The sequence below is a fragment of the Seriola dumerili genome, unplaced genomic scaffold (genome assembly GCF_002260705.1).
Source record: "Seriola dumerili isolate Sdu_G_001 unplaced genomic scaffold, Sdu_1.0 BDQW01000216.1, whole genome shotgun sequence".
Lineage (NCBI taxonomy): Eukaryota > Metazoa > Chordata > Actinopteri > Carangiformes > Carangidae > Seriola > Seriola dumerili.
Window position 1 is genome coordinate 2,525,900 of NW_019174471.1, and position 15,165 is coordinate 2,541,064.

Genomic DNA, 15,165 nt, shown 5'->3' on the forward strand with positions numbered 1-15,165 from the left:
CTTTAGTGGTGAGGAGTTGGCGCGATCTTGTTTCCTTTCTTCTTCTTCTTCTTCCCCCCTCTCTCATTTTGTCTCTTACTGTCTGTGCTGGACACGGTTTCTGATGTTACAGATCTATATGTGCCCATACATCTGGCCTTAGATTTATTTCTCTCTCCACTTTTTATAGTGTCTACACAGTGATTTTACCACCACTGTGGTTGTTTTTTGGCTCATTTCCTCTCTCTCTCTCTCTTTCTGCCTCCATTTCTCCTCCTCGCTCGTCCACCCATACAATATTGTATTTAATTCCAGCTTTGCAGAGTCCTTGTTTAGCTCCTGGCTCCTCTACAGCTCTCTCTGTTGTTGTTTGAAACTGGGTTTTTTTGTGGGTCACCGGGTTCAGCCTGACACACTGACCCCAGAGCAGAGCACAGTGGCAGCTTGTCTTTCATCATTTTTCCCCCATCATGTTATTATTTCTGATCAGCTAATGGAGGTGATGCGTTTCCCATAATGTGCCATTGGCTCACACCGCACAGCCTGTTTAGTTCGTCCCCGCATGGACAGGGAGGAATTGTTGTCAGAAGGAATAAAGCATTGAATCATTGAGAGTGCAGACAGGAGGGGAGACTTTGCACCTGGGGAGAATAATGCTTTGGGACTCTACTCCCCTCCTACCTGTATCTCAGCACTGCCAATAGTAATGACATTTCCATACCCCCCCCCCCCAACTCTCACCGCCCTTCCTACACCCCTCACCTCATCCTCTCTTCTGTCTCTTTAAATCTTTTTTTTAATATATTATGTGAGATGTTCTGTTGGGAGTTCCAAGTTGTAAATGATGGAGGGGGCCAGCTGCCCTCAGACAGGCTTGTGTTAGCTAGAAAGTTACTGGTGATGAGGACCACAGAACCAGGCATCAGATGATTATATACCAGGGACAATATCACACACCAAGCTTGAGTAAAACCATGGGGTTTGCTGTCAGAAGACTGGTGCACATGTGTTGTATGTAAAATCTGTCTCTCCTTTGTTATACTTCTTCCTTTACCACAGAGCTTCAGCAGCAGTGAGGTGTGAGGCGCTAACACTACACAGAATCCGTGTTGTGAGCTGAAGAACAGGGCAGGTTATCTTGATATATCCTGTGTGTCTGCTCGTAGAGTCAAACCCCAAATCACCTGCAAATGGAAAGCAGAGGGTTGAGAGTGGCAGATGACACTCCATCTATCTGACTGCCCAGCAGCAGCAGGAGCAGCAGGAGCAGCAGCAGCGCATGACATGAGCTAAGTTAGTAAGCCATGCCTCTCCTGCCAAACATCCTGAGCTGCCAGCACACACTCGCTCTATAACCTAGTCAGCCGGCCCGCCACAGTTCAGTCAGTCAATCATTCATTCAGCCAACGACGTCAACCATTGTTTTCAATCAATCATTCTCAGCTATGAATTACTTCAGTTGTGCCTGTGGTGTTTTTTTTTTTTCTCTCTCTCCTTCCTCTCTTTCGCTCTGTCCTCTGATGAAAGACGCTCTCAGAGAGGTAGCCAAGCCGCTCGAGTTTGTTTTGACGTTTCGATGGCTCCGCCGTGAATGTGTTTAGAGTTTCTTCACATGATCAGTATTAGTTCAAAGGGCTTCGAGCACTGTGTGGTTGTGTTTGAGGAGTTTGAATCTGGGGGGGCTTTTCTGGTGCATTAGTAAAGAGGTCTTTGAAGCGAATAACCCAGCTACACCACACTCTGCTATGGGCCCTGACCTTTAAAATATATCCTGGTTCAGTGGATCTGGGCCATACTGAAGACCAGAACAGAACAGCAAACAAGTATCTGCTACTACTCTCCATCAGTTGTGCTCCAGGACTCTGTTGTGTTTGGAAGCAACCCTGCTCACTCGCTGGTTTTGTGCTCTCTCCCTCTGAGTGTTTCACCTCCCCTCTGCCTAATCTTGAAACCATCAGCTCCCCAGTCTGTTTCTCTTTAAATTGAATTTGAAATATTCTTTCCTTTTATAAGCTGGGTTAGTAAACCCCCGAAAGGCCTTGCAGATTTCAGCATGTGTTGTTCTGAGGGGATTCAGATTTAGCTATGGGCCTGCTGATCCATACGCCCTGTTTCTCTCACTGTCACTAACAAACTGTGCTCATGCTATGGTGATGACCTGTATATAGGCCACATAGGCCTGGATAACAGTCTGCTGTCCTTGCGAGCTCATGACATCAGTTTGTGTAAAGCCAAGCCTGTTCACTTCACTTAACCTCAAATTCAGTTCTTTTAAATGCATAAGGTTATTTCAGAATAGTTCAATTCCATGTTAGGGTTTATTAATAAAAGAAATCCTGACATATCCAGCACAGCAGCCACATAGACAATTTACTCCTTCCAAAACCTCTGTTTAGCAAACACACGTGCACTTCACTGCAAAGAATTGATTGTTTACAGGCAGGAAAGATGTATGGGTGGAAAGCCTCCTGAGGCATGTGTGCCATCTGTTTAGTTATATAAGAAAAGAAGGTTCATATTGAACTTTTCAACTAATCAAAAAGTGGAATTTGTAGTGGCCTGACATGGAGTTGTTAGAGTTGTTTCTGACTGAAAACAGCAGTGTTCCTCAAACAACAGGAAAGGCTGGGACAATACTGGGAAGTGGAGACTGGGGGAAATGCTTTATTGCCTCTATGTTTCCTTTTAGCTTCCAGTGACAAGCAAAATTAGATTTAAATTTTTTTATTTGTGCTGAAAGTTGCTCGTAGCACTTTCAGGTGTGTTTACTTTAGAGTGCATCTGAGGACAAGATAAAGAAACAGAGGATCAACAAATACAAGTGAGAGAGAATCGAATGTGTGTGAAACTAAAAGCCCCAGTATTGGCATTTATCTGTATATTTACACATTGCTTTATGTGTCTATCTCTTGCATGTGTTTGAGGTTACAGTATACATATTCCTACCCACGTACTGCCCTTCTGTTCTTTTATATATCTGTAAACTACAGCTGTAAGCACATCTATTTCTATACATGTGTTTTTGTGTGTGTGTGTGTGAGTGAGTGACTTTGCATGCATGCATTTATACCTCCCACTGCTATGCTGACCCTCTGCTTCCTCTTCCCCCCATCTCCAGGTCTGTATGAACTGCTGGCGGCTTTGCCCTCTCAGCTGCAGCCCCATGTCAGCCGTCCAGAGGACAACACCTTCCTCCAGGACATGTTTGGGGAGAGGAGCCTCCACTCGCTGGTCAAGGTAAAACTAAAAAAAAATAATACAGAACTTAAGTTTTGTTTGATGGTTTGTTTAATTAATACCCATGTTGTAGGACGCTGCAGTTGCCAAAGAACAAATTCATAGCCACCAGGGTTGAGGCACTTCAGCTCTTTGTGGGGCTGGTATAGTTCAAAAATGTTTGATTATCTTGATACGGATGATACCATAAGTTTGATACCGATTCTTTACAATATTTTTCTCGATACCAATTTCATCAAATCCATTTTAACAAAAAGAAAATTACAATACTGATTATGGTACAAATTTAATTTTACTTTACTCTTTACACACTCAGATGTGTTTGTGTAAATAAACAGCCAATCACCGCATCATTAGATCTTGGTCCAAGCATTCTGCATGCTTGTTGGCTTACTGACTCTAATGAGATTTACTCATTTACTCCTGAGGGATTGAAATTTGGTTTCAAATGACAAAGGCATTTACAGTCCTCAACAGTATCAAGCCAATTTGTTTGGTCCACAAAAGTATCAAAGTTCGACACCCAGCTCGAGTTCTTTGTAAATACATATTATTAACTTTTATTTATAGCAGTGCAGAAAATGTTTATTTATTATTTATTTATTTAGTCATTTTTTGCAAACTATGTGTTTTTTTAACCAACATGTAGTTATATTACAGTATACTGTAATATACAGTATAATCACGTATATTTAAATCCTCTCCTCTCCTTGGATCTGGATTGGGTTGAATGGTGTCTGCCGTACTCTTCGCAGACACATCCTTCCTCTCGTGGGACAGGACCGAATCCGAACCCTCTCTCCCCCTGACCCCCACCTCTGAGCCGACCTCTGCAGTTCAAATAAAAAACGCACACTTGCACCTTTGTTCAACGCTGCAATATTCAAACTCCTTTCCTCCCTTCTCATTCATACAATACTAAGTTTATTGTCATTCCAACAGCCTACCCACCCAGATCCTCTGACACCCCCTCTGCCAGCATGAATGGGCCTGTGGTTCAGTTACTGCCTGTTAAAACTAGATAGCTGCGGAGTTTGGGGAGAAGATGAGCGCACTTGATATCTTTATATGCAAGCAGACAGACAAGGGTAATGAATGTAGCACATTCTGTCTGTCTGCCCTAACCTCATCTTCGCTTGGGAGTCTCTGCAACCTGCAGCCAATCTCCCTCTCAGTCTCCTGCTTTTGGAAAGGGAACAAGAGGGTTTGTGCTTGTTTTTCAGTCACTATTCAACCAGTAAAGATATGAAACAACTGCTTTAAAATTGTTACAGCTATATTTTACAGTGTCCTTTGTATATGGTCTCTATTCTGAAAGAAAGCCTGAGACAGTTTTCCTGTGCTGGCATGAAGTATTCCCCCCTTTGGTGGTCTCTGTTTCTCTCTGGCCAAAGAATAATTATGTCACAGAGACCACTGGGATAGAAAAATCGACATAATTTTCATCCCCTCCCTTTTAACGAAAATCTTTTCTTTGTAAGCATGTTTGTTCAGGGTCCAGGGTTGTAACGCACCAATGTAAGCATGTAAAAGTGCCTGAATTATGGCATACCTCAGACGCTGAAGTAAAACCCTGATGTCGGGACTTGAGGAAACCAGAAGGGTTTCATTTGATGCCTGGATTGTTATGGATGGCCAAAGAATAAGGCATCTCGAACATGGATAATGATGGGCAGGGCCTGCGCATGTTCAGACTCTCATTCTCGCTGGCCCCAAAGAAAACACTGCATAGTGTGGGGCAGATTGAATGATGCTAATGAAGGTGGCATTATATTTCTCTGATATTTAGCCAGGCTCAAGGGTGGAGCTCCCAGATTTCATCTACTGTAGCCCTCTTACCACCCCTGATTATACCTTGATAATCTTTCAAGAGGAACTTAAAGGGGAGAGAGTGTAAGTGCTGTTCAGACTAAAGAGCCACAACCTTGTGGCCTATTTACCTGGAGTAGAGAAAGATTTGCACTAACTGCTAGAAGAACCTCCCCTTGAATTGTCAGCTAAGCAGATAGTCTGCCTCTGCAACGTTCTCCATCAGATTGACCACGAGGACCACGCATGCCAAGCATGAAGGGGAAACTCTGGATTTACTCATCAGTCTTTGAGCTTTGTTTAGTGACTGAAAGCATTTGACTGCAAATGCAAGCAATCAAAATGAATGAGTTTTCTTTGCGGTATGTAAAGGCTCACATCCTGGGACACGGTGAGGAGCTGACACTGCTACTCCTTTGCACTGAGAGGAACCAATTGATGTTATTCAGGCATATCAATGGTATTGTCAATGGATGCCACCCTGTAAAGGTATTCCAGTAAGGAGACCTTAGGGCAGACCCAAGATGAGGGATTAGAAATCTCATCTGACCTAGGAGTCCCTTGGGATCGCCCAGGTGGAGATGGTGAAAGCAGCTTGGGAGAGGGAGTGTCTTGGTTGCTTTTCTTAGCTTCTTACCAGACAAGTGTTGATTGATGGATTAATATAAAAGAACAAGATGACCATACCAATGGCAAAAAGAGATGCCACTGGGCAGATCTTGGACGTAGTTTTCCCTCTCTCCATCCCAATTGATCTTGATTGTCAAAAGCTGACAAGCGCTAATTTTGTGTGTGAGTCTGAAAGAAGGGTTGAGTGGTAAAATCAACTCCCTAAATGCCATTATGAAATTAGAATACCACTTTGTTCATGTGCCAGCTAGACACTGAGTGGGTATTGCTTTGGGGCCCACGACAGCAGTACAGTAAGTCAAGATTGTAAGCTAATGTGACCCAATTCACTATTGCTACTGTAGCAGAATAAATACACCCAATACAATACAGTTAGTGCAGCCATGAACTGATCAAATACGTCAGTAGAACATCAAAGACCCACATTATTTCTTTGCCAGAATGAGCCCGTTCTACCTATTTTCGTTTTCTCCCTTTTTTCAGTGGAGGGAAACTGAGCTGCTTTTAGCGTCTCTTATTGTTAATGTGGAGGCATAAGTGGAAACTGCCCCGCTCCAGACAAGCAGAACTATATGCTTCCTCTGCTTTCTATTTGGTACCGAGACGTGAGCCAGCCTGTCATCCACTGAGCCAAATTGACAGACACGCAGACTTTGAATCACACAGAAGTACAGAACAATCATCTCGCCTTACAGCAGAGTCCGGCGCTCGAGACGCAACATTCAGGTGAACATGGCTAACGTCAGTGGCACACCATTAATAAAACCGTAATTGTCCCTTTCCTCTAAAACCCCACCAACAAATCTCTGTGGAGTCCACCTTTTATTCCACAAGGCTGTGAAGGGGATACTTTTGGGAAAGGCTAAACAGCAGAGAGAAAACACACACATCATGTTAATCTGACAGGCTCCGCAGCTCAGGTCTCTCATATGGAAACACTCAGGCCTCACCTGGGTAATTATGGAGCATCGGTTACTGGTCAGTCTGTCTAGAGAGAGAAAGAGGGACCAGAGGAGGAGGTGTCATAGATGGAAAAAGAGACAAGAAAGCTGCACAAAAACTTCAAACCAGACTCAGGTCCTTTCTGTCTCTCCTCACCTGTCCTCATCGGGTGGTTTGGACGCCCGCTCACATCCCACACATAATCCGATTATGTCAGAGAGATGAGACAAATATTTTCTAATATAATCTTTCAGCAGGGCCTGGTGGACTCACAGGTTCACTTTATTTTGCAGACGTTTCATCAGTACAGCATCGGAGCGGACATAATATGTGAGAGCTGGCGTGTATAGCTAGCATAGCGAAAACAATGCAGACAGTTCGCCTCTTTTCAATTAAAGGGACTTACTCAACTGTGCTTTCTATAAATTCCACCACACTCACTGTTCCACTGCCAAGTTCCCACTCCACAAAAAGCCACAGGAAATATAATACAATATTCAATTTCCACCTGCCTCAGGTGGGGCTCTCCTTTGAGACCAAGTTTCTGTCAGCAGGCCTTTAGCCAGGCCCTGAGATCCCTCATTTTGTGGTCAGTCAGTTTTCCCTTAAATCTGCTCCTGTTAGTTGCTAATAGGCTTGGCACTTGCATTGTTGTTACACAGCAATATTGATGTGGGTTTGCCAGTTTGTTCTTCGGTGCTACAGGCCTTTTAATGACATGTAAAGGTGCTGCAGCTGACGCTTGTACCCAAGTGGAAAGTTTCAGCTATTTTTGATGAACGAGCTCATTTTCAGACAAACTGGACTGTATTCTTTGAGCACCAGACTTGGTATCCAATGAATAACTGGATCAAGCTCTAGGTACCTCTCCAAGTTTCATGACTCACCCTGTAATGTCCAACAACTCCACTCCATGACAGCAAACCTAGACTTGCCCTTTGGCCACTTAACTTATCCTTTCCACACCTCAAAACATACCTTGCTCCTGGTCCCCATTACCAAGGAAGATCACAAAAAGGAAATTGTTCTAAACCTCTCACCCTCCTGCAATAGCACTCTGTGAGTCATTTAAGCCCCACACCCTCTACGCAGCAGTAAAACCTACCCAATCGTCTCTGGTCCAGGACTCACCCTGTAAACGTATACCACCTCAGAGATCCACTCGTGCTGTCTGTGGTCGCCTCTGGGGTCTGTGTTTATTATTTCAGGGGAACACGAGCCCTCATGGGGAGACAAGCAAATACCTGCAGGTTGCTTTGGAGAGGGGAGCTTTTATTCTTAAAAAAAAAAAGATGGCCTTCATATTCATTTAGCCTCCTGAGTAAATGAGTTTGGTTACTCACTGTAGATTCATGTATTTTTATTGAAAAAGATTAGGGCTTTGGTGTGGCAGTGATTGTAAATAAAGATTGTTGTGCAGGCTTTGGTTAAAGTCATTCAACTCGCCATTTGTAGCTAGAAAATATTCGTTTTTACACAAGCCCGGTGGTTATTTATGGTTTGGAAGACCTCGTGTAAAATCTGAAATAAATCCTTCCTTGCAATGTTTTGTAGAGTTTTCATAGGAGTTTAATGGTCGACTACAGCATGAAATCAAAAGATCATGCTCAGCGTCCACAAACAAGCTCCTCTGAATTGAGCCAGAAGAGCAAGATAAATAGACATAGGATGAAGCCAAAGGCAAGGTTGTGATAGGGACAGGGGAGAGGAGGAGGGAAACTCCTCGGTAGCAGCGGTACGGCCTGTTGACTACTGAATAACCTTAAAACTCATTGACTTGAACCATGTCTGGAGCACTGAGGGGGACAGTAAAAATGAGGAGAGGCCTACCGATCCACCAGTCCTCATTCTATCACTCAAAATGTCTGTATTGGTAATCAAGGAAAATCCCTGGAGTGATCCCACAACCATTATTCCAGGTCACTTTGGTTGACCCCGATTTTGTATTCTTTAGGAAAAAAAAGGACTCAAAGTGAAACCAGAAGGTCTACACAATACCAAGCCAATCTTAATAGGACATGGAGAATAGGAGCGATACACAAAATATGGAAAATGAGGCTCATGGTGCCATATAGAGTATTTATGGCTCCCTGATGGCCTGGGAACTGCCTGAAGACATCATGGGCTCACCTGGAGCTTTTAAAGATGGTCTGGACAAATTTATATGTTTAATTGACTGCCTGAAAAGTAGTCAAATCAATCAAATTCCGTAATCTGATGCATTTGTCCTGGCTTTAAGCCCTCGGTCATTCATAATACTGCTTCCCAATAGCAGCCACATTACACGCGACTGAGTGCTCCTGATTAATAAATGCCACTTGCCTTTGTTTTTTGCTGGTGAGGTTTTTATTCTGCGTGGCTGAAACACAAACGGAAAACTTGCAGTAGAGATTTAAGGTATGTACAACATGTATGTACACAAGTGTGACTGTGTCCTGCACTGCCCTGGCTCTACAGAATACACAGTGTCTATGGAGGTGTGTCAGGGGCCTCTGTGTTCCCAAGAGCTCCAAGAGGAAATGTAGCTCCTATCTAAATGATATGGCTGTCATGATTGTTGGCCAGCTGCCCTGGTGTCTCTCTCTGTCTCTCTCTCTCACTCTCTCTCTCTCTCTCTCTCTCTCGTCCTTTGGACCTACTTCCAGTTCTTAATCAGCTGTCACATTCTCCAGGCCTTTTCCACATCACGGCCAGACGAGCTCAGGCACGAGACCCCTCTGTAGGAGGCCCAGCACCTTTCCTTTGTCAAGGTTTTTTTGTTTGTGTGAATTCTCTGTTCAATAACGTAAGTGCACACAAAACAAATCATTTGACTATGACCAATTTGTCTATTAATCAGTTGTAGGGCTACAACTACGAAAAATGAACATCATAATTACCCACAGCCCAAAGTGATATCTTCACATTCCTTTGTTTGTTCCACCAACAATCAAAAAAAGCTGGACCCATCAAATATTTGGCCGTTTTGCTTGAAATTTGACTGAAATTCTAAATTGATTATCAAAATAGTTTGATTTTTTGTTGGTCAACTATTGGATTAATCGACTAATTGTTGCAGCTCTGACCCAGAATCATCCACACCTTCAATTATTGTGGATTTGGACCTCATTGCGGGACAAGTAGAGTTTTATTAGGCTTCTCTTAATTGGCTCCCTCCAAGGGAGGGATACCGACAGAATCATAAAGGCTCGCCCTGGAGAAATTGGCTGACATTCTTGGCAGACCGTTCTAATAGCATTACTGGAGTGTTGTATATATTTCTAATTAAAAGTCTAAATCGATCAGCCAGCACAGAAAACTGTCTGAGACAAGCTTTTGGGGATGGTAGATCCATGAGGAAAGATTGTTAAAGTTGCTGTCCTCGTGTAAACTTAGTAACCACTAATGACTGGATACTCGTTTTCTAATAACCACTCCTTGATGACGCTGGGCATAAACTTTAGTTTGCAGGATTGGCCAGTTGTACCCTCAGCAGACTTATGGAGAATGGTACTGTCATTTGCAGGATTGTTCACAAACCACAGCACATTGTCCAGGACCTGATGCCATCCTGCCAGGGCTAAAGCCAAGAAACTGAACTACTGCGACAGGAGGAAAAGCAAATCTACACTTTTCTTCTTAGGCTCCTTATGTAAACATATCATCTCATAACTATTCCTGTTGTAACCCTGTATGTCTGTCTGTAATGCCCCCGTGCCGTCTCCCTAGCTCGGTCTAGTCTACCAGGCCGCGGTGGCTTGACAAGGTGTTCTGGATCAGACCAAGAGATTGGACCCGTGTGGATTAACGGAGGTCCGATACTGGATCTGCTCCGGTGGGTAGATATAGAAACAGGAGTGGGAGAAAGAACGTCAGCCCTAACCGGCCCGACGTGAAGTTTTCTGGGCAGTGGACATTAACCAGAGGCCTTGAGCCTCCTTGCAGGACTCAGAAACAGAAACACTATCCAGCCCTGTGATCTCCAGACCTCTCCTTCTCCTTCCATCAGCAAACCTCTCCATCTATCAAGCTTTCCCTCTCTTGCACGCTCTCTCCCTCTCTCTGTGCCAGACTGTGCTTGCTGCAGTGTGTCTGGATTAGTGTTTGTAAGGCATGATGTTTTTCCTATACGTCCACGTTGACTATCGAGGTGCAAGACGTCACTGTTCTCATTTCTGCTCCGTACACTTTGATCATGAAGAGATCGTAGATACAGTTTGGATTACTGAATTTTATCATTGAAGGTTTCTTGACAGGACTCCAAGGTGTCTGACCCTTAACCTTCACAGTGATCCTTCACAGTGGTTGTAGATCATGTCTGAAGAAGATGAAGATGGATGAATGTTATGTTTTCGTTTCAGTCCACTCTCACTGGAATTTTTTCATATGAATTCTTACAGAGGTTCATGTTTTTCTTCATATTTTATTCTCCTCATGTGTTGCTGTGTGTATTTTAAGCACAGCGGGTATTTCTGGAAGCAAACACTACTTAGTCTGAGGCTTCTGTGGAGGCAGGACACACAGCGCTCCTATTGTAGCCTGTTTTTTCAGTGAAGGTAGACATTCATTCATCTTTACCCTGCCTGATCTTCTGGGAGCTTTCCTCTCTGAGTTCTGAGCATTTTGACCCCGACTCTACTTTACATTGAAGTAGCACTACATTTCTCACCGGAGAAGCCTCAGATTCCCAGTCTCTGGTTCTGCTGTGTGTCCTAGAGCGGCGCTCCAGTCTGAGCTAAGCTGTCCTTGGCTGTAGTACACTGCCTCTCACTGTTTTAAATTCCACCAGGCCACTTCTGGTGTTTGCCAGGAGAGCTGCTGCCTCACCAAGGGGACAGAGAACGCGCTATGCAAAAAGCGGGGTAATGACTTTAAAATACATTACTGCGTCATGGACAGGCACTTGGAAAGTGTCCTGAACTGTAAATAAAAGCATTTCAATCTCGCATTTGCTCACGAAGCAGAGGAGAAATTCCACAGTAACTGAGTAAGTCGAGGTGGTGGAGCAGCAACTACCTAAGCAGATGTCACCAGGACTGTGGTATGTTGGAGCGCTGAAGACACTGGCAACCTCTCTCATTTATTTCATCTGTTTTCTTACAAAGATGATCAGGACAGATGAAGTAACCGGAGCTGCCTGCCTGTCCTTTTACGGCCTTCTACTGTAGAGGAACAGACAGAGGAGAGGAGTCAGAGCGCAGGGTGGAGTTGTTGGGACTTCATGAATGCTAGAGAGTAACTGTTCAAATATGATGTGGCTATGTGAAATTAAACAGATGAGGATGAAAATTTCCAGCAATTGCCCCAAAGTGGCAGTCTTACATTTGATGTCATAAAACATGGAACATACTGACAACAGTTTAACTAAACATTGGAGTCTACTCATTCTTGTGTTATTCCAGTTTTTATCTCTGTCTCCAACCTTATCAATACTCTCCTGCACCTCTCCAAGCCGTTACACACCTACTGCATTGCTTGTTTTTAACGTCACATCCCAGCTGTCTTGTTCGAGGGTCCTCAAGTTGTAGCCCTTTTGCGCTCTACAGCTGAGCTGAGCAACCATCGGCCTCCCTCAGGCCTTCAGCAGATTACCTCCACGACACGCCTAATGCACCATGTTTTATAGCCGAGTAATGTCGGCTTTACACAAGGATTTGAACCTCTAAGCTGACCTTGAAACATGGCTGCTCTGTTGGCCGAGACACAGTCCTAACAGGCGGTGATTTATCACCAGGTTCTGTGTGGATAAGTCGAGCTGAAATGGCAACCTGTTTAAGGCCGACAGCTGAACTGGAATTTTGATGGGAAGGGAGGAGTTCATATTTATATGCAAAGGCATTTAACATATAGTTCTCTTGCATTTTTCTTACCAGAGAGTCATAAAAAGAGATTTTGGGTTGCTCGCATTAGCTTGTTTGTGTATTGTTGTGAATGACATCATGTTTTGGGTTTCAGGACGTTTTCTCTGGTGGTTATCAAAGACAGATGACAGCTTGAAAAGACTGAAATGAACTCATCTACACATGTTGCATTTCTTTTTTGCTAATCAGAGCTTCCCCAAATTTTTAGCCGGGGGCCAAAAGCACTAAAAAAACATTTCCCAGGCGAAAGTCATTAGAAGGGACAGATCCCATCATGTGATTGTGTAATCTCACAGCACTCACCTCGTTCCATGCAGTATTATCACAGTACACACAGTGCTGCTACTGCCGAATGCTGTCTTGCTAAATATCTTTTGCGAAGTGAGGAGGAAAAATTATGTTGAACAGTCTTAAAACAGATGTTTTAATTGCACATAGCATCTGTAGCTGCTCAGAGTGTGACAGCAAACAAAATGCTTTTCTTGTCACTTTCTGTCCCGCTGAATGATTTTCTGTGGCAAACTGTCACCGCTCCATCTGTGTGTCTACATGTGTGTGTATAAGCTCCCACATGTGTGGAGTTGGCCCCGCAGACACCGAGCTGGCCCAGGGGCCTCTCTGTCACTCTCTCCTCAGCCAGAGGGCCTTCTGTTCCACCATCGTGCTGGAATGCTTTCTGGGACATCCAGCTGGATCTCTAGGCCCTGGGCCCAGCTATCAGTCAGACCCATGGCCTAGCTCCCCTTCACCATGCTGGGCTGACGAGAGACTCAGGAGTGGCTTTTTGGAGGATGGTCGTCCGTGTCTGTTCTCTGATGGGACCTGACAGCAGCCTGTAGGCCGCATTCCTGCACAGCTGCTCTTAAATCACATATGGGATGGTTGTAGTATTTTTTTTGTGTGTAGGCTGGAGAAGTAGTGTGCGACTGTGTTTGACTGCGTGTGCGTGGGCACAAGCGTGCGGTTGTGTGCATAAATTATTCCTCTCTGTTTCATATATCAGTTTTTGAGTGATGAAGTGTTTTCGTGTGTGTAAATGAGTAAACGTTAATGCACGAGTCGAGGCTACTTTCCATTTTAGTAACTCTCCAGAGACACAGCTTTGTCTCTCTACATTGTGCAGTTCCAGTGTTGAGGCTGATAAGGAAATGTTTAACCAATTTCACCAGACTGTTGAAATGATTTGGAGTCCTTGCTGGGCCACTAGGGCATATCGAATGCTTGGTGGAAAACTGGATTGTTTGCACAGCGCCTTCGCTAGCTGAAATACTTAGAATACTCTGTTGTGCTCAGTAGAGAGAGTGAGTGTGTGTGTCTGTGTGTGTGTGTGTTTTTGGTGTCTGAGAGTGAGATTTCTAGTCCTTCTGATCTAATGTGAGTTAGTGCTAGTTTAAGGTGGTGTGGACAGAGGCTGTACATGTTTTCATACATGTGTGCTTATAGCTGTGCACATGGGTCTTTGTGTGCACTCCTGGCTCACACGTGTGGGTGTTTGCTCAGGGAGGCCTTGCTGTGGCCTCTGCAGCCCGATGTTGACCTCCTTCTTCTCCTTCTCTCTTCCTCACTGATGAATACAATCTGTCCTTTCAGATCCATGAGCGGCTGCAGCATTACGAAGAGAGCAAACCCGTCCCCGTCCTGGACAGCGCTGCAGCTCTGGCCCATGAAGTAAGTTCTTTTTTTGGGAGGAAGGCTTCTATTTATTTGGTTGCAACTACTTATGGTTGACAAATGAAAGGATAAAAAACACCACTAAGTGTCACAGTAAGGTGTTGGGCCATGATGCGCCTCCAAAACAGCGTCAGTGTGTCATTTGATGTTTTGATGATGATGCTGGAGAGCACTGTCTAACATGAGGGTTAAAAACCTACAGACTACTCTGGCAGCTGATTCATGTGTCACACCCTCAAGCGCCACAGCCATTACTGTGGTGGCAGAACTGAACACATTTACACTGACAGTGGAAACAGAGAGGTGTGTATGTGGAAGTTATTCCATCTGTCTGAAACTAATTATGACACAGGATTTGAGAAAAAAAAAAAGACATTTCTGTCTGACCTCCACAATCTGGATGTGAAACAGTGAAACAGTGCTGTGTTGCAGCTAATTAAACCCAGAAGGAATTACTTGCTAGTTTAAGATTCAAATCATCGAATTCCACGATCCCTTGCTTTGTAATCAGAAGCAATAAACCATTTAATAAAAACTGGAAATGTTTCAGCCAGGAAACGTAATAATGTACCAAGCTAGCAGGAGGTATGCAGGGTGGCGGCTCACCATCAGCCGCGTGTAACAAGATCACTCGGTCAATAGCAGCCCCATTGTAGGCGAGCTCATAAAGCGTTTGAAACATGAGGATTTAATAATAACAGAGATTAAGCGAAGTCAAATTGATTTCATGGAGTGGAGGATTGTGGATTTTACTTTTGTTTTTCCCAAAGTCTCAGTTTGTTGTTGGAGCAGCTGATAACAGAGCGGGAAAGATGCCGAGCCGTCTGTGAAAACTGGACTAAATTTTGATGTTGAGAGAGTTGTTGAGATGAAGGCACTGCCGCGGTAACGGCGGCTTGTTTATTTCCACAGATAACCTCAGATTTGTCTGTAGATGTGTGGTCGGGTTGGGATCTGGTGACTGTGAAGGCCGTAGTCTGTGATTCACATCATGTTCATACTCATCAAACTATTTAGTGAGTTTTTTTGTCTTATATAATAAGACTCTGCATTTGTT

At 44.1% G+C, this 15,165-nt stretch overlaps 1 protein-coding gene across 1 annotated transcript in view; it reads left to right on the forward strand.

Moving 5' to 3' along the window:
* mpp7 (membrane palmitoylated protein 7) overlaps positions 1-15,165 on the forward strand; it is a 136,502-nt gene that overhangs the window by 44,806 nt on the left and 76,531 nt on the right. The window contains exons 3-4 of the mRNA XM_022754137.1: positions 3,098-3,216; positions 14,028-14,105. Coding sequence (XP_022609858.1) covers positions 3,098-3,216; positions 14,028-14,105 — 197 coding nt within the window. The remainder of the gene's footprint in view (positions 1-3,097; positions 3,217-14,027; positions 14,106-15,165) is intronic.